The sequence below is a fragment of the Berghia stephanieae genome, unplaced genomic scaffold, assembly GCF_034508935.2.
Source record: "Berghia stephanieae isolate SIO BIC M18660-M18661 unplaced genomic scaffold, UCSD_Bste_1.3 scaffold512, whole genome shotgun sequence".
NCBI lineage: Eukaryota > Metazoa > Mollusca > Gastropoda > Nudibranchia > Aeolidiidae > Berghia > Berghia stephanieae.
In genome coordinates this window covers 1-20417 of record NW_027626534.1, presented here as the reverse complement: position 1 = coordinate 20417, position 20417 = coordinate 1, and the positions used below count along the sequence as shown (strand labels likewise).

The 20417-nt window shown below is 39.4% G+C and overlaps 1 protein-coding gene across 1 annotated transcript; it reads left to right on the top strand.

Annotated features, from left to right (window-relative positions):
* Positions 1 to 1830: 1830 nt before the first annotated feature.
* LOC144961961 (uncharacterized) lies at positions 1831 to 2543 on the top strand (the record flags this gene model as incomplete). Its single annotated transcript, XM_078894971.1, has 1 exon — positions 1831 to 2543. A coding segment is annotated over one exon (713 nt), but the record flags the coding sequence as incomplete, so codon positions are not given.
* Positions 2544 to 20417: the final 17874 nt, after the last annotated feature.

Here is a 20417-nt window from a genome sequence, read left to right as displayed (position 1 = left end):
GGGATGCGAGTAAAGAGGCTTTTTATCGGGTACTCAACTATGCGCCGAGCGAGCCAATCGTGCTCAAATCGTTTTACAACGCGTCTGCAGCCAACAGCAACACTTAACACGCAGAGCGGGACACGAGAGGACGGAGAAACATTACTAACTAGTTCTACATCCGAGTACGGTGCGAGAATGTGAGTAAAGAACCTTTTTTATCGAGTACTCAACTATGCGCCGAGCCAGGCAATCGTGCTCAAAGCTCTTTACAACGCGTCTACAACCAACAGCAACACTCTAACGTGCAGAGCGGGACACGACAGAACCGAGAAAACACTATTAACGGCCAGGTATTCGTTTTTCATCTGATTACTGGGAGAGAATGTGAGTAAAGAACCTTTTTATCGAGTACTCAACTATGCGCCGAGCGGGACAATATCCAGTAAACGTGCTCAAAGCGCTTTACAACGGGTTCCCAGCTAACAGCAACACTTAACACGCGGAGCGAGACTTGACAGGACGGAAAAAAAAAAAAAAAAAACCCACTTGTAACGGCCATGTACTCGTTTTCAAGGGATGCAACTCAAGAATATCACATAGGGTGTACAAATACCAAGGATTAATTCCCTTGACCTACTACTACTATTATTATTATTATTATTATTATTATTATTATTATTATTATTATTATTATTATTATTATTATCATTATCATTATCATTATCATTATCATTATCATTATTATTATTATTATTATTATTATTATTATTATTATTATTATTATTATTATTATTATTATCATTGTTATTATTGTTATTATTGTTATTATTATTTTTATTTTACGAATCGGGTCTGGCAAATTTAAAATATACTTTCCGATATAGAGAAAACGCTGTTGACGGCCAGGTACTCATTCTCTACTCGAGTAGGGTGAGAGAATGTGAGTAAAATGCCTTTGAAAAATGTGCACGCTGCGCTACTTTTGACTTTGCGCGCGCAGTTTTATTGACTTTCAATCGCCTTTTAGAATCATTGCATGCATCTAAAAATACAAACGGACTTAGGGCACCGATAGGTAGTTTGATTTTTGAAAACTTTCCTTCTTGGCCGCCTGCGAAGCCGATTTTGCCAACTGCATTTTAAAAAACATTTGACTTTGCACGCACAGTTTTATGGACCCTCAATTGCCTATTTGGCGCACTCAACGATGGGTTCCCGACGGATTGGGTCTGGCGACTTTGTCCTATCACTATATTTTTAAAATTATCCTCTCCATAGCGGAAATGCGTCCTACAAATGTATACTGTTATCCCTCTACGACACTGCCACCATTCGAACCACGTTCACGACCAATACTGCCGGAAATCAAATCCGGCATGCCACGATTATAAAAACTGTTTAGCACTAAAGTGTCCGAGCTCTGTCCGAGGGAATCGTTGTTTAAAACAATTCTTTCGTTGCCTAGCGTAAATGCGCGCGACCAAATACGTTAAAGAATTGATCTCACCACTCCTATTTGGCGCCCACAACGATGAGTTCACTCGTTGTATAAAATCCAATTTTGTCCGAGGATTTTTAAAAAATTATCCTCTCCATAGCGGAAATGCGTCCTACGAGTAGATACTGCTATCCCCCAACGACGTCGCCACCCTTCGTTCAGACAAAACTACGTTCACGATCTATAAAGCCGGAAAACAAATTGGCCATGCCAGGAGTATTAAAACTGTTTGGCCCTAAATTGTCCTAACCCTAACCCTAACCCTAACCCTAACCCTAACCCCAACCCCAACCCCAACCCCAACCCCAACCCTAACCCTAACCCTAACCCTAACCCTAAAACCTTCATAGCTGCTAGCGAATGTCTTGTCAAACAATTTGGGCCTGCTGCGCCCTCATGGAAGTTTAGTATTCCTTTAGCTCCCTGGTATGGCGGGTGGTGGGAGAGACTAGTGAGGTCAATTAAATCTGCGTTGAGAAAATTAGTAGGAAGAAATCTTGTGGATCTAGCTGAGGTAGAAACACTACTGGTTGAGATAGAAGCTTGTGTGAACTCTAGACCATTAACTTACGTGGAGGAACACAGTGGGCCGCTGACTCCTTCACATTTCTTGGTGGGCAGAAATTCTCCATTCAGTACTGTACGAGCTGGGATTGGGCCACAAAATGAAGAGGAGTTTTGTTTTCTTGATAATGAGCGCAGACTTGTTTTAGAGAAGTTTTGGTGCATTTGGAGTGAAGATTATGTGAGAAATCTCCCATCCTTGGGGAATGGGAAAAGTAAAGATGGTCTTGAAAAGGGATCCATTGTGCTCATTAGAGAGGAAAATAAACCTCGATTAAAGTGGCCTATGGGTAAAATCACTAAACTTGTCCTCAGCAAGGACGGTTTGGTCAGAGCAGCCACGATTCGGACTGAAAGGGGAGATTTGGTAAGAGCTGTCAAAAGGCTTCATAAGCTTGAAGTTTCAGAAACAGTCTCAAATAAAGAACCCGAAACGACCGTTGGTGCCCGGTCTAAGAGTGGTAGATTGATTAGATCTCCAACTATTTTGAATTTGTAACTTGTTATATCATAGTCATTGGCTTATGTAACATTTTCTTCGCCAGTTTTATCGGATGATGAATTGCCTTATTTTATTTTTTTTTTAAATTTTAATTCTAAAGATTCTTTTGATTTGATTTGGATGTTTGATATTACTTGTTTAAGTTTGATATCTGAGTGAATATGATGATGCTTTATGTGTCTTAATAACTACACGTATCATGTAGGTTGACTCAATTTAAATGCCTTGTTTAATTATATTATGATCATGATAGTCAATGGGACCAATTAGGACCCCGAGCTTAAAAGATAAATGCAAATTCATTTTCTTTTCTTCATATTTTGCTAATTTCCACTTTCTCTTGGGTAGAAATCCCTCTTTCTATGTATGGACAATAAGTTGAGTTATTCATTTAATATACTACTATTAACTTTATGATCACTTATGCACTCAATTTGTGTACTATTACTATTATTCTTATGATTTCATGTTATTATTCCCATGTCAATTCGCTGTTATGATTTATTTGTTTGCGAAGTACTTTTACCTTATAAGAATGGGTTAATGAGTGGATTTATGACAAAGTGCAAACCTCATTCGATTATCAATTCCCAAGCTTCATGTCTTGGTTCCTACTATGCTGGCCTATTGATGACACAGGCCAGGGGCAGGGAGTGTTGAAAATACTCAAACCAATCTAATTGTTACCTCCCTTATTTGGCGCCTTGCGCATGACTGGAGAGTAGTGAGCGGAAAGGTAACCGGCGATCGGCCATTGTTGTTTTTTTTTGGATGGAACGTTGATTATTATCAAGCATTAAAATACTGAAACTAGCTGACTCGTTGTTGTTTTATGTGTTGTAACACTATATAACATCTATTTCCTCAGCATTCACCAGCACCAGCACCTAGATAAAAAATACAGTAATACAATTAATTATAATATAGATAGTTTGAAGATGACGTCACTCAGGTCTATGTTTTTTGCCTATAAACGTTCATGGATACACACAGTTTTGTGTGTTGGTCCGTTATACTTCCGGATGGCAATGTTATGAGCTTCTTAGCCAAGCGCATACGACCTATAAAAACATCAACATGATAAAGGATATAAATATCTAAATAAAGATGACGTTTCATAACAGTTTCGAAAACCCAAACACACTCTCTCAATCACACACACACACACACACACCCCTACACACACACACACACACACACACACAGGCAGGAGCATAAAAGTTTGGAAAGATGTAGAGTATAATATTGAAAGTAATGTCTTCACACACTGTGTTCTAAAAGTTCTGTCCAATATTGATGTGTTTGCATTTTTACACGTTTTGTCTTGAAGAATGAAATCAACTCACCTAGTCATCCATTTGGTACAGTCGATAAGATCGTATTTTGACTTATAAAATCCAACCGTGCTCATCCAGAGTGTTTTTAACACATACCAATGTGGAATTGAATGTAAACCAGTTAGGTAAACGAAAACAAATAATGTGGACGTTTCGGGTTTCCCCTTTATCAAGAAAACAGGATGAATAAAACACGACAGACGAATGAGATAATGGTGGTGTTGTTAAGGTGAATAAACAAAATCATTGTTTTTTTAAAACACAAATCACACTTAGTACACAGTCCAAATGAGTATTGCTTTGAGATTTTAACGAAAACTTTTATTGTGGCTTGATGATTCAAGTTGGATAATTTAGCACGTTATCGCGGTTTGATTAATGGTGTGAATAATTCTGCGATTGAAGTTTCTGTTGTTCCAGACATTTTGGCGTGTGAGTATATTCATTCTCCTCTGGTACCCAACTCCCATATCCGGCTTCAACTCCCAATGGTATCCATCTCCATTTAGTCCATTGTTTCCCACTGATATCGTTTTTACATAGTCCCAGGTTCATCCCCACTGGCGCCCACCTCCTATAGTGTCAAGTTCATTCTCCTTTGGTACCAAACTCTCATATCCGGCTTCAACTTTCAATGGTATCCATCTCCCTTTAGTCAAGGTTTATTTCCCACTGATATCCTTTTTACATAGTCCCAGGTTCACTCCCCACCGGTGTACACCGCCCTGATTCCCAGGTTCACCCCCCCCCCCCCACTGTTGCCTAGTTCCCATAACTTTGTCGGATATTGTCAGGTTTCGTCGGTGTTCGTCGGGTTTCGGCGGGTTTCGTAGAAAAGCACTGATTGCTTTTTTAACCATAGTCTCAGGTTCACTCCCGACTGGTGTACACTTCCCTGAGTCCCCAGGTTCACTCCCCACAGTTGTCTACTTCCCATAACTTTGCCGGATATTGTCGTGTTTCAGCAGGTTTCGGCGGGTTTCGTAAAAAAGCACTGCTTGATTCCCGGGAAGGCCTTCCGAAAGCTCCTCGGTCTAGCATCTCTTTCAATTAGTACGGTCAAACGGTTATCTTTTGTCAGGCGTTTATCTATTCAATTGGTAAATATTTGTAGCATTTTAAAAATAAATCTTGATAGATTAGTGATAGTTTTAATATTTCCTAACATGACCATTGTTTTGGTTCTTCCCCGCCATGTTTTCGTTGAGGCATTGAGATTGAAAGATAGTGCAAAGCAGTCTAGTTATTTTTATTTTATTTTAGGGTCATTAAAAGATCCACGGTGAAAATACTAATTTAAAGAGATGCTACGCCGAGGATCTTACGAAATTTCTCCCTGACAAAAGAGAAATAAACGCCTGACAAAAAATCCACGGTGAAAATACTAATTTAAAGAGATGCTACGCCGAGGATCTTACGAAATTTCTCCCTGACAAAAGAGAAATAAACGCCTGACAAAAAATCCACGATGAAAAGTCCAATTTAAAGAGATGCAAATTTGAGGGTGGGATAGCATGTTATTCAACAATTACTGAATCTCTTAAGTATCTTCCGTAATTTATTTCAAAATTTATTCAGCAATATGAACAGTGTAAGAAAGAATTCATTTATTTATTTTGTAAATTCAATAAAATAAAATGTTTTTACTAAAAACACACGGAGCTGAGCGATGTGGGACAATATCTGTGTCTGCTGAGCGGAAAGGTGGGGGGTGTTGTTGAGACTTGCCTTACTTTCCTAGTTTCAGAAAAAAAAAACAAAAAAAAAAAAAACAAATCAGACATCCCTATGCTCATAACGACATGTTTTTCTTACGTTAAAATGTGTTTACTTGGGATATATTTTTCAATTAAATATCCAAACAGCAAAGATTAATCCCAGAATTCACAACAACAACAATGGAGTGACCATATAATATTTGTTAGATACCAAAGTCACAATCACTACAATTACCCAATAAGTTTTACTTGACATGAAAGAAGGGCACAGGTTATTTTATCACCACGGACTCATACTTGAAGGCAGCGTGGCTCAGCGGTACGGTCTTTGCTTCTTACCCGAAAGTACCACGTTCGATCATCCGCCGCTGCGCTGTGTGGCCTTTAGCAAGTCACCTCGCCCTCGCTCAATTTGCGGTGCAGCATTGCAACTGACGCCTGGGTTACTCGCTCTCCCCTTGCTCAATTTGCGGCACTGCACTGCAGCTGACGCCTATGTTATTCCAGTCTCCCATTGGAATAGACCACAGAGTCAACTTTCCCCTATGGAAATTTTATTTTATTTATTTTTTATACTAGTTATTATTTATCTCGTCGAATGATAGACCTTCAACCTTATAATATAAAAAAGCATGCACGATGGGCCCTTATTTCCTTTTTTGTTTAAATCTTATAATTTATAAAATGATAGTAGTAGAGTTGGCAGCTATACTTTAATTTCATTATTACGTTTTCTAATGTAAGCCTGTCCGTGGATCAACCACTTCCTAGGACATCATTATTACACTATAGATGTCACTGCCCACTACCATTGTCTACTGGTAATAAGAAGTCACTGCCCACTACCCATCCACCCACCCTTCCACCCAATGACGTTGGACAGTCAAAGACAATGGACTCTAGTTCTGTACATTGACAAAACGCGTTTTTGCAACAACAAAAAAATGTCTATAGATTATTCGATCACGAGATGACCACAACAATTCTCAAACCTGAGACGTCATCGATATTTGAATCAGAGAATTTATGGCCAAAATAAAAACGTTTAGTCAGTTGATGACATCTCACCGAGCGCTAAGCAGACGTCTGCGACACTGTGTGATTTCAAGCTCAAAGTCAGATGGTTTTTGGACGAAAATGCCAAACAACTTAAATATGAAATGCTTGTCGAAAATAAAATGAATAGTAAACTTTCGGCCCGCAAAAAATATTTATTTCGTTTCTGTTTTAAATGAGACAGGTGCCAAAATAGAAGAATGAATACAATAATTTGTCTTATTTTTCAGAGGAATAAAAACTGTTTTTTGCTTTCGAGTGTTTATTTAGGACCATAGTGACCAGAGATTAGGGTGTTCGCTTTAAATTCGACACGAAACTATCGCACTGTATGGTACGTCAAGCCACTGAACTCCAAAACAATAGTTTCCTATATTTCCACTATTATTTTAGAAAGCTTAGGGATTATGAAATAGTGCTCACAGTTGACCAAAATTAAACAGGTTTATCAGTATCTTGGGGTCAAGATGTCACCATATGCAAGTTGTGGCAAAAGGGGAAATTATAGATCATTCCATTTCTTTAAAAATGAGCTTAGAATTCTCTGTCTGATTTTATTTCTGGTGAAGTTTACAACCAATGCATAAAATGATATTAGGGATGACACTTTTCATCAATATCTTAGTTGAAACAATACTTTGGCATGGTTTATTTTCATGCTCTGAAGTACTTTATAAAATGTCATTATGCCTCGTTGTTTTGAAGTTGTTAAATAGAACTTATACTAAAATTACGCCGATGCCCCACAAGCATTATTTTAAGTACCAAAAACTGTCGGTTTATTGTTGTAGATTTATATAATTTTCTTAATCCATATGCTCCAGTTCCAGATTGAGTACTTTGAAGCATGAACAAGTGATGTTTATATTATATTACTAAGCTCGTGGGCGTCTTTGATTTCCTCATCTCAACGACAGAGAAATATTTTTCAGATCACGATAGTTTGCACAATGAAACATTAATCAGTCGTTCATTTTGGGATCAGAGTGGTCTTGCATAATGTGTATAAATTCAAAGCGCATTTCCACGGATTTACCATGCTCAATGCGCTTCACAATATTTTATTTACTCTCCCAGCAGGCCTATAAAAAGCATACTTCCATTTCATACAGTATTAGTCACCTGTTTTGCGTCATTTTTGTAATAACACGTTACAATATCCTTCACTACCTTAGCCAGATGTATATCCACACCCGGGTCAAGTGAGGTAATGTGTTATAAGTATCGTACACAAGGACATAACGACGGGATCACAATTTTCCACGATCACTGTCAGTCATCCGACTACTGACAACGTTCAACATTGCTTGACTTTTGTGACAAAAAGAGACATCGTACCACTGACCTACCGAACAAATAACCACCATCATCATCCTCATCATCATCATTGTTGTAGGCATCGTTATCATCGGGTCCGGGCTATCATTGTGGGAGGGGGGGGGGGGACCTGCTAAAGTATTATCATCCAATAATAAAACACGACAATCTTGTTTATGTCTTTATTTATTTTCAAATGAAAAGCACGAGCTTTGCGGACGCACACAACCAAATTTTAGAGGCGATGACGACTAGTGACAAATGGGAGGTGGGGGCGGTAAGGTGAATAAAAGGAGGTGGGGGGGGGGGGGGGCGACGTCTCAGTTTCTGTGCGACAAACAATAGCCATAGTCGTGGCCAATGTAGACTTCAAAAGTAGTCAAATATAACCTCACGTGGCCAGACTCATTGGTTTTGATGAACCCTCTCCTTACCACCTATTAGAAAATCGTCACATTTGTTACGATGCAACCGTCAGTTTTCTCACAGAGCCCATATTGTCGAACAATATTATGTATAGAATGTGCTTGTTGCTTTTATTTTTGAATAAGAAATGTCTGTTTTTGTGTTGGGTGGGTGTAAGTTTTGGGAAAAATTCTTAAATGGCTGGTAAGGAGAGGGTTAACAAAAAAAAAATAATTTTTAAAAATCGACTTTACTAATAGAAAACTTTTCTTTTTAATTTTAAAAATAAAATACACGAAAATAAATAAATAAATAGAAAAGCGTTTATCTGTGGCCAATTTCGCACGTGACCATCTGGCAGCCCCAATCATAACAAACGAGATGCTGTTTTGTTTTTGTTTTTTGTTTTTGTTTATTCCAAACGAATCACTGTGCGGTGACGTCTGCTACTAGTGCCGCGCTGAAGACCGGTCTGGACCGCGGTCCGACGGTCTTTTAGCTGTGAACCGAAGACCGGTCCCATAGGGGGAAGACCGGAGGCGGTCCTCACTTCTTATCACCTTTCAACTAGTGCGGGGCGGTCCTTGCAAGGACCACGGTCCTACGGTCTCGCGCCATAGCCTACTACTTCCCCAGCGATTCGTTGCTTCGGTTGCCTATCTTCCACCAATCACCACCCATCCCACTTAATTAATCGCACCCACCCCCCTTTGCCATACACTAAACGACACAGACGACCATACAGGCAGACGACCACCAACCTCCACTCCGCAAACCGCCCTTTCGTGTGTGAGATGGGGGAACAGGAGGCGCACGCCTTGGACGATTCCATTATACGGGGTAAATTTCAAAATTTACTACACCATAATGATCACAATGACAATGATCTATGGTGAAGGCATGACCCCTCCTCTCTAATGGGTTATTGTTTGAAATGTATGTGACTACAAAAGATGTGTGTGTTTGTGTGTGTGTGTGTATGTGTGTGTGTGTGTCGAACCTAGCAAGTAGCAAATCCGATTTTTTGTTTTCTTTTGTCCATCTCTTGTCACCACTCCTTTCTATCGCAGTGTTGTCATTTAAAATAATACAATAATATTAAAATTTCGTTTGGTGTTTTTACTAATCAAATAATATGAGTTTCATTAGTTTCTTCCTTCCAAAAAACCCAGTTATAACGTCTGAATTTTAAAAAAGTCCAATAGAATATTTGGGGACCCCGATAGCTCAGTTGATAGAGCACTCTCTTTATACGCAAAGGGCCAGAGGTCGATCCCGGGTGCAGTCGATTTTTTTCTGAATCCCTGTCTACTCAGCAATGAATGGGTAGCTGAGTTTGTTATATCTGGCGAAAAGTCACCATCGACCCCTCTTATCACCTCATCCACCCCCTCTTATTATAACTTCACGTCTCTCTCTTACTCTTCAATGCTCGCTGCCCTCTAATGTGTGTGTGTGTGTGGGGGGGGGGGAAGGGGGGTAGGAGTTGCGTGTGTGTATCAACGCCACGAACAACTCGATCAACGACTTGGGCGATGCCATTATCTCCGTTAATGGGGATAAATTTCAAATTTTATTAAATTATCGAAGTAACAATGAAGTACGGTGAGCAAATAAAGAAGGCATCACCCCTCTTCTCTAATTAGGTTACAATTTGAAATGAGTGTGACTACTCCGTGTGATTTACTCCTGTAGACCACGGTTTTCATCGTGTAGCGGTCTTTAACGGTTCAAGAATGAACGATCCCACGGTCTCAAAGGTCAAACCGGTTCGAATTTTCAACAGTCTCTCAGGAATGTTCAATGTCGAAAAGGACCGGTCCTAGGACCGCTAGGACCGGTCCTTGCGGTCTTCATTTCCCAAGGACCGTAGGACCGTGGTCCTTAAGCTTGCCAAGGACCGCCCCGCACTATCTGCTACTGGACCCAAGACTACCTTATGTAGTCTGAACCATTTCCTGTTGCATACAAAATACAACCTGACATCCTTTACCCCATTGAGTGGGATTAATTACTATAATCTCATAGTACGAGTACGAGTCCCTGGTTGTTTATCCAATATACAGTTCATATTACTTTTAAAATTACGTGAGTTATCGCATCATTTGTACAAACTACTTACTTGTCTAATAAATATTTCACTCGTTTCATTTTTGACATGAACAATTTTAGAATGTTCTTTTCTGTTTGTGTTTTACCGTCCCTGTCACCGACCGATAACCATCAACCACCGCTCGTGTGTGGATGTTTTTGACTTATTCATTTCTTGAATTCCTTTTTTTTTCTTCAGATTTTGTACGTCATGTCTATTGGCAGTCAGTCAATAGAGCGAAGTTGTTTTGTGCCGCCCTATATTTTCCCTAGATTAGCATGTCAACCAAACAATAAACCTCAATTTTAAAATTCTGATGAAATTAAACATTTAGCACATACTGCTTTTTGTTTTGAATTTAGCATTTGCTGACTTTCGTCAACACTCGTGCATCGCTCCTTCGATATGTAGCATCTTCGTCGTTAAAAGCGGCCTCTTTCATCTTTCCCCCGTTATCCGCTCGGGGTGACAATGCGGGGAAGTTTCCAGTCTACGGTCGGCTGCTGTTGTCCGCTGAAGAAAGTTCGTGAGGAGTTACCGTTTCCCAATCTCTCCCCCCCCCGCACCCCACCCACCATCAAGAGAAAATAGGGGTGAAAGATTTAGGCACACACAAACCAGTGAATTTTAATAACGTAGTTGCGAGCGCACCGAGCAGACAGCGCCAATGATTTCTTGTTGATGGATTCCTGCCAGTGTTTTTATTGTTTGATTTTTGGTGATGTATGTTCTAATTCCAAGTTGACAACAGGAGGATTCAGTCATGTTATTGCGCACATCTTTCAGGTGTGTGTTTTAAGTTCGAGGAGTTGAATGAGAGCAGGTAGATATGTCGTTTAGGATGGTAGATAATTGTAATTTAACAAGGCTAGCACTATTCAGTATCTGATACTGAATATAGTGGTTTTGCACTATAATACGGTGTTTTTTTTTCCAAAACCTGAAAAAGTTATGGGAAGAGGGCAGCTGTGGGAGTGAATATGGGACTCAGAAAAGTGTACACCAGTGGGGAGTGAACCTGGGACCGGGTTTCGGCGGGTTTCCAAATAAAAAGCAATTACTTTTTTACGAAACACGACGACACCTGGCAATATCCGACAAAGTTATGAGAGGTAGGCAGCAGCGTGTGTGTGTGTGTGTGTGTGTGTGTGTGTAGGGGGGGGGGTGGAGGAGAGGATGAACCTGAGATTCAGGGAAGTGTACACCAGTGGGGAGTGAACCTGGGACTCTGGGTTTTGTATAAAAGCAATAACAATATGGCGGGGGGGATTACATTTTTACGAAACCCGACAATATGCGGCAAAGTTGTGGAAAGTAGGCAAAGCGTGGGGAGTGAACCTGGGACTCAATGAAGTGTACACCAGTGGGGAGTGAACCTGAGACTATGGTTTTCGGCGGGCTTCAGCTAGTTTCATATAAAAGCAATTAATTTTTTACGAAACCCGACGAAACCTGGCAATATCCGAGAAAGTTATGGGTAGTAGGCAACAGTGATGGGGAGTGAACCTGAGATTCGGGGAAGTGTACACTAGTGGGGAGTGAACCTGGGACTGGGTTTCGGCGGGTTTTGAAAAAAAAGCAATTACTTTTTGTTTACAAAATGCACCAAATCCCAACAAAATGGGGCAAAGTTATGGAAAGTAGGCAAATAATGGGGAGTGAACCTGAGACTAAGGGAAGTGTACACCAGTAGGGAGTGAACCTGAGACTATGGTTTTCGGCGAGTTTCAGCGAGTTTCACATAAAAGCATTCAATTTTTTACGAAACCCGGCAATATCCGACAAAGTTATGGGATGTAGGCAACAGTGGGGAGTGAACCTGAGACTCAGGGAAGTGTACACCAGTGGGGAGTAAACCTGAGACTTTGGTTTTCGGCGGGTTTCAGGGAGTTTCACATAAAAGCAATTACTTTTTTTAGAAACCCGGCAATATCCGACAAAGTTATGGGAAGTAGGCAACAGTGGGGAGTGAACCTGAGATTCATGGAAGTGTACACCAGTGGGGAGTGAACCTGAGACTCTGGTTTTTGGCGGGTTTCAGCGAGTTTCACATAAAAGCAATTAATCTTTTACGAAACCAGGCAATATCCGACAAAGTTGTGGGAAGTAGGAAACAGTGGGGAGTGAACCTGAGACTATGGTTTTCAACTGGTTTCAGGTAGTTTCATATAAAAGCAAGTACTTTTTTACGAAACCCGCCAATATCAGACAAAGTTGAAGGAAGTAGGCAACAGTGGGGAGTGAACCTGAGACTCAGGGAAGTGTACACCAGTGGGGAGTGAACCTGAGACTATGGTTTTTGGTGGTTTTCAGCGAGTTTCATATAAAAGCAATTACTTTTTCACGAAATCCAACGAAACCTGGCAATATCCGACAAAGTTATTGAAGTAGGCAACAGTGGGGGATGATCTTGAGATTCAGGGAAGTACACTTGTGGGGAGTGAACCTGGGACTCTGGATTTTGTAAAAAAGCAATATCAAGGGGAAGGGGAATTACTTTTTACGAAGCCCGCCACAACCCGACAAAGTTATGGGAAGTAGGCAGCAGTGGGGATTGAATCTGGGATTTGGACACCGATGAGGATTGAACCTGGGACTGCGAGAGGCTGGTACCAGTAGACAGTGAGCTCAGAATGTACTTTTATTTCGAAACCTACTGAAATTGTCAAAAGTTATGGGAAGGGGGCACCATTGGGCAATGAACCGGGATTCAGGGAAGTGCACACTGGTTGGGAGTGAACCTGGGACTGTGAGAAGAGGATATCAGTGGAAATGAACCTGGGACTATGGAAGATAGATACTAGTGGGAAATGAAGCCGGACTATGTGAGTTGGGTACCAGACGAGAATGAAGCAATTACTTTTTTACAAAACCCATCGAAAAAACATAGACTTAGGTTTACTCCCCAATAGTCTACACTTCCCTGAGTCTCGGGTTCACTCCCCCACTGTTGCCTACTTCCTTTCCATAACTTTGTGGGATATTGTCGGGTTTCATAAAAAAGTAATTGCTTTTTTTTTACGAAACCCAGTCCCAGGTTCATTCCCCAATGGTGTACACCTCCCTGAGTCCCAGGTTCACTCCCCACTGCTACCGACTTCCCATAACTTTGTCGGGGTTCGGCGTGTTTTGGCAGGTTTCGTAAAAAAAGAAACACCCCTAAAAATACCACCTGTATTCAGAAAATAGATGTCAATTGTAGTCTAATATTCAGTATATCTATTTAAATTACTATTTTTATTATTATTATTATTATTATTATTATTATTATTATTATTATTATTATTATTATTATTATTATTATTATCATTATGAAAGTCTGGCCACATATTTATAATGAATCGGGTTTGTCTTAGATGACCAAACAAACAAACAAACAAACAAACAAACAAACAAACAAACAAACAACAACAACAACAACAACAAACAAACAGAAAAAAGCAAGATTTTAAATGGTAATAAACAAGAGAAGAACACATCAATGAAAAACAACGAGATGATAACACATAAAAGATATTCGTAATAAATCGATAACTGATTAAATTACTCCAACTACTTGATTAAAAAAAAATAATAATCATAATAATGATGATGATGACGATTACAACAACAATAATAATAATAATATAATAATAATAATAATAATAATAATAATAATAATAATAATAAAATAATAATAATAATTGTAAGTAAGTAGAAATAATAATAATAATAATAATAATAATAATAATAATAATAATAATAATAATAATAATAATAATAATAATAATAATAATAATAATAATATAAAAGAACAATAGTATAATATCAACATTAAAGCATATTACAAGCAAATAAAATTATTAAAACTAAAGTTATAAAAATATCAATAGACAGAAGGAATTTTTAAAATATTGGGGAAAAAAAAGTTATCCCTGCCGGGATTTGAACTCTCGAACCTTAAGCTCAGAGTCAAACAGCTAATATCCACCAAGCCATGGTGTCACTGAACATTTAGTGACATTTAATCATGTCTATTTAGATATTTAAAAATGTATTTGAATACCACTCTTACTTTGATATTTTGAACTATGTTAATTGCACTATAGCAGAAATTAAAAAATTACGATCAAAATATTTTTACAACTTTGAATCGGGCTGTCAGTTACTGCACGTGTTCAGTCTGGAAGTAGGTCAGTAGTTCGACCGAGATTGTCGCACTTTTCACTCTCTCTATAAAAAAGAGTTCCTTGTGGATACTGAATAGTGGCAAAGCACTATTCAGTATCAGATACTGAATAACCACTTCCATTTAACAATGTATGATAACGATAATGGATGGTTTGAGTGAGTTTGAGTTGGACCTCTCTCTCTCTCTCTCTCTCTCTCTCTCTCTCTCTGTTTGTGTGTGTGTGTGTGTGTGTGAGTGTGTGTGTGTGTTTGTCTCACTTTTGTCTCAATTTCAATTTCATTACAGAATCCCCACCCCCATTCTTTTCCCTTCTCTCTCTCTCTCTCGCTTTCTCTCTCTCTCTCTCTCTCTCTCTCTCTCTCTCTCTCTCTCTTGCTATCTTTCTCCCTCCCCCCTTCTTTTCCCCCCATCCGTATGTCTCTCACACATTCTCTCCCTCCCTCCCTCCCTCTCTTTCTTTCTTTCCTTCTTTATTTCTTTCTCCCTCTCTCTTGACCTTTCTCTCCCCCCCTCTCTCTCTCTCTCTCTCTCTCTCTCTCTCCTATCTATCTATTTATCTATCCTATCTATCCTATCCTATCTATCTATCTATCTATCTATCTATCTATCTATCTATCTATCTATCTATCTATCTATCTAGCTAGCTATCTATCTCTCTCTCTAGTGGGCAGGGTGGCACTTACTGTGTCTTCTATCCCCTTAGCCTTATACAGACTAATTTGCTTGCTGTCTTTGACTTGAAACGAGATTACTTTGCCGTAGTGCTTGGCTGGGAGGAAACAGTCAAATGCATAGTTTGTGCTTTGGGAGATGATTTTTTTCCCTTGTAAATCATCTATCTGTATTTAATGTATTGTTATATTTGTTATTTTGAATGTATAATATACAAAATAAGTACACTGATAGTGTGCTCTTGGAATATACATCTGTTTCCTATTTAAACCAATAGTCTTCAAAAGTCGTGACGTCATCCTGCGCAGCAACGCATAGTAACGAACCGGCTGGCTCTAAACAGTCGAGAAAAATGGCGTACACTAACTTATTTCCATCACCGCCCTCATGAAATACTTCTCCAATGAGCATAAAAGTGTCTCGCAAGGTGAAAATCATCATCATCAGGTCATGTTTTGACTTTCACTTACTGAGATGGCTTGATGTTCGGCAAAGTTCAAGCCAGCACGAAGAATAAAGAGTATTCTGTGAAGGTAGCAGGTAAGTCATTTCGTCTTCTCATTCTCACTCTCAAAATCTCACATCCCCGTAAAACTACTGTTGGACAATAATCAGTTTAGGCAGATTTAGTATATCCAATGGAACGATTTTACTGTTTACGTTCGATTTTAGTTAGGGCGAGAGAGAGAGAGGGTCATTGAATTATTGTGTTTTTATCTTATGGACCACGGACTTTGAGTCTTTGAAGTCTTAGTCTTGCTTCGCTAATTATTTTCGTTGTTATTGACTATAGTCTTCTACATACTATTTAGTATCATATTGGGTTACGGTAATGTAAATGTTGCTGCTTGAAACTCGAAGAAATCAATAACATTGTGAAATTGAATGTGAACTTCCAGTTTAATATACAAAAACAGATAAAATGGACGTTTCGGGTAGTGCGGGGCGGTCCTTGGCAAGCTTAAGGACCACGGTCCTACGGTCCTTGGGAAATGAAGACCGCAAGGACCGGTCCTAGCGGTCCTAGGACCGGTCCTTTTCGACATTGAACATTCCTGAGAGACTGTTGGAAATTCGAACCGGTTTGACCTTTGAGACCGTGGGATCGTTCATTCTTGAACCGTTAAAGACCGCTACACGATGAAAACCGTGGTCTACAGGAGTAAATCACACGGAGTAGTCACACTCATTTCAAATTGTAACCTAATTAGAGAAGAGGGGTGATGCCTTCTTTATTTGCTCACCGTACTTCATTGTTACTTCGATAATTTAATAAAATTTGAAATTTATCCCCATTAACGGAGATAATGGCATCGCCCAAGGCCTGGATCGAGTTGTTCGTGGCGTTGATACACACACGCAACTCCTACCCCCCCCCCTTCCCCCCTCCCCACACACACACACACATTAGAGGGCAGCGAGCATTGAAGAGTAAGAGAGAGACGTGAAGTTATAATAAGAGGGGGTGGATGAGGTGATAAGAGGGGTCGATGGTGACTTTTCGCCAGATCTAACAAACTCAGCTACCCATTCATTGCTGAGTAGACAGGGATTCAGAAAAAAATCGACTGCACCCGGGATCGATCTCTGGCCCTTTGCGTATAAAGAGAGTGCTCTATCAACTGAGCTATCGGGGTCCCCAAATATTCTATTGGACTTTTTTAAAATTCAGACGTTATAACTGGATTTTTTGGAAGGAAGAAACTAATGAAACTCATATTATTTGATTAGTAAAAACACCAAACGAAATTTTAATATTATTGTATTATTTTAAATGACAACACTGCGATAGAAAGGAGTGGTGACAAGAGATGGACAAAAGAAAACAAAAAATCGGATTTGCTACTTGCTAGGTTCGACACACACACACACACACACACACACACACAACACACACATCTTTTGTAGTCACATACATTTCAAACAATAACCCATTAGAGAGGAGGGGTCATGCCTTCATGATAGATCATTGTCATTGCGATCATTATGGTGTAGTAAATTTTGAAATTTACCCCGTATAATGGAATCGTCCAAGGCGTGCGCCTCCTGTTTCCCCCATCTCACACACGAAAGGGCGGTTTGCGGAGTGGAGGTTGGTGGTCGTCTGCCTGTATGGTCGTCTGTGTCGTTTAGTGTATGGCAAAGGGGGGTGGGTGCGATTAATTAAGTGGGATGGGTGGTGATTGGTGGAAGATAGGCAACCGAAGCAACGAATCGCTGGGGAAGTAGTAGGCTATGGCGCGAGACCGTAGGACCGTGGTCCTTGCAAGGACCGCCCCGCACTAGTTGAAAGGTGATAAGAAGTGAGGACTGCCGCCGGTCTTCCCCCTATGGGACCGGTCTTCGGTTCACAGCTAAAAGACCGTCGGACCGCGGTCCAGACCGGTCTTCAGCGCGGCACTAGTTTCGGGTTTCCCCCTTATCAACAAAGCAAGATGAATGAAAGAACCACTTAATTTTTTTAAAATTGAGCTTTTATATAGCGTAATATCCACTAAATGTGCTCAAAGTGCTTTACAAGGGGTCCGTGGCCAACAGCAACATTTAACATGTAAGACGGGACATGATGCCTGTTAGGCGATATTACAATTTTTTCGGACAGAGACAACGCTGTTAACGGCCAGGTACTCATTTGACACCTGAGTACGGTGAGAGATTGTGAGTAAAGAGCCTTCTCCAAAGACTCAACTATGCGCCGATCGAGGCCCAAACCCAGGACCTTCTGATCTAAAAGCGAGTGTCATACCACAAGACCACAACAGAAGTTTTATCAGTTTGTTTGTTTTTTGCCTATTGAGCTGGTCGCCGCTCTAAATTTGAATCTTTTATTCTTTTACTTCCACAGATCTATCTTGATGATGCCTTGGCTTGATTCAGTCCAAAACTAATTTGTCATGTTTTATTTAACAATGTTAATGACATTGAACATACATTGATACAACAATGCCATAATTTGTCATGTTTATCATGTAAAATCATGTATGGGTGACCTAAAAAACCATTATTTTGAATGGTGATTTGATGATGATGAACAAAATATGTGTGTTGTACAAAATAAATGGCAAAGCTAACAAAATGCAGTCTCCTTAATAAGAGGAGACTGGAGATTGACAAGTGCTGCAACTAATTGAAAAATAATATCAGATGTTTCTCTTAACATGGTTGGAATATATGAGAGGATGTTAACATTTTTCAGTCTTTCATTAGCCCTCTCAACATGAAGCAATTTCTTTTGTTATTAAAATCTCATTTTCAGTAAATTTATATGTAAAAAGGGAGGGATATATACAGTTACTCCTTGAGGTAAAATATCTTGAATCAGGAAACCTTTATCTGCTAAAATTAAATCTCCAGGGCTTAAAATTAAACGTTTTAGTAATCCACAATTTTATACAATGACCTTATCCGAAACGGACCCTGGATCGAGTTTAGAAATAAAATTTATCCAACCATTTGGACTCACACCAACAAGAGCTATAAAAGAATTCATGGACCTATAAGAAGAATAAGTTAACCGTTGTTTATCCATTTCTTTAGGAATAGCAATTTGGTGATCTGTACAATCAATGATCATTCTGCAATTTGGAAATTGGAAATCTTAAAAATGATGATGGAGCTGATAGTTTATTTTTATGTCTAGAAGGGCATGTAACCTCCATAACATTTTCAAAGAGACGCTTATGGCTTATGTAAAACATGAATAAAAGTTTGTATAATATTTGTTATAGTACTTTCACTAACGCTAAACAATTGTGAAATATGAAGTTTAGTGTAGTTCTGTCTAAGTTTCATAAGTGTAATGAAAATTTTGTCTTTTAATGCAACTGTCTCATCCTGAACTTCCCATCCACTATAATAAATAATGTTACCTCTAAAGCACTCAACATATTGAACAATAATATTAAATATTTTAAAGCAATGTACACCTGTCTCTATTCGAAGAACTTTTTCTGTAAGGCTTGAAACAGCGTAAGTGAGTTGAATCTAACTAAGTTGGGTTTTTTAAAGCTAGCTATTTCCTTATTTTTGTCTGTAAGTTCTTGTTCTTGAATTAAATTTGTTGTTCTATTTAAAATATCCTCACTTGTTCTACAATCTGTTTTTTTTAAAGATGGAATCCTGTGATGATGGTGACGAGAGTTGAGATGATGATGAGGGAGAAGATAATGAGGATGATGATGAGGAGGAAAGTAATGATGATGATGACTCTGGTTTTTTTTAAAGGTGGGACTTTGTGATGATGATGAAGAGAGTTGAGCTGATGATGATGATGATGATGATGATGATGATGATGATGATGATGATGATGATGATGATGGTGGTGGTGGTGGTGGTGGTGGTGGTGGACTTCTTGATGTTGGTGCCAATTGAGATGGGGTGGGAATTCCTTGTGCCACTTTTCTTTTCTTTCTTTCTGGCTCTGATGGAAACAATTTTTTTTATTTCTGTCAAACCATTCAGGGAGGTTGGCTTTGTCACCATCTCTGAAGTGACAAGAACACACTCTTGATGATGATGTTGGATCTTTTGTCCTTTCACCTGAAAAGAAAAGATTAAAAAAAAAACAATAATTCTGTTGGGCATATTGGGTATATTATTTAATTTGATAAGTACTTTGTTTTAGACTATCTTGTTTGACACCAGCTCAATGCATGATAAATCAAAGGTGTGCAAGAGACTAGGTTACTGATGTGTCTCTCGCCTGTCTTTTATGAAATCGCACATTCAGCAAAATGTCGCACTTCCTCATTACTTCTTTTGATGATTTTGACTAGGTATATAAAAATATTGAATTCTTAAATTAACACATTTAAAGTTGATCTTGGGGTTGAGTGGGGCAAGACTGGCGTTTTCTATTTATTTCAGTCAGTACTGTATTGGACAGTGCGGTGATGGAAACTTTGGAGTGTCAACAATCGGGCACAGGTAAAGGAGAGAGGTCCCCGCCGGCATCTTGCTTTGTTCACACAGCGTTGCCACCTCGGCTGTCGGGGAGCGGAGGCATGGCAGAGAATCAATTAAACTTTCCAAAAAAGAGGAAAGTATGTGTGTTTGTGTGTGTGTGTGTGTGTGAGAGAGAGAGAGAGAGAGAGAGAGAAGGAG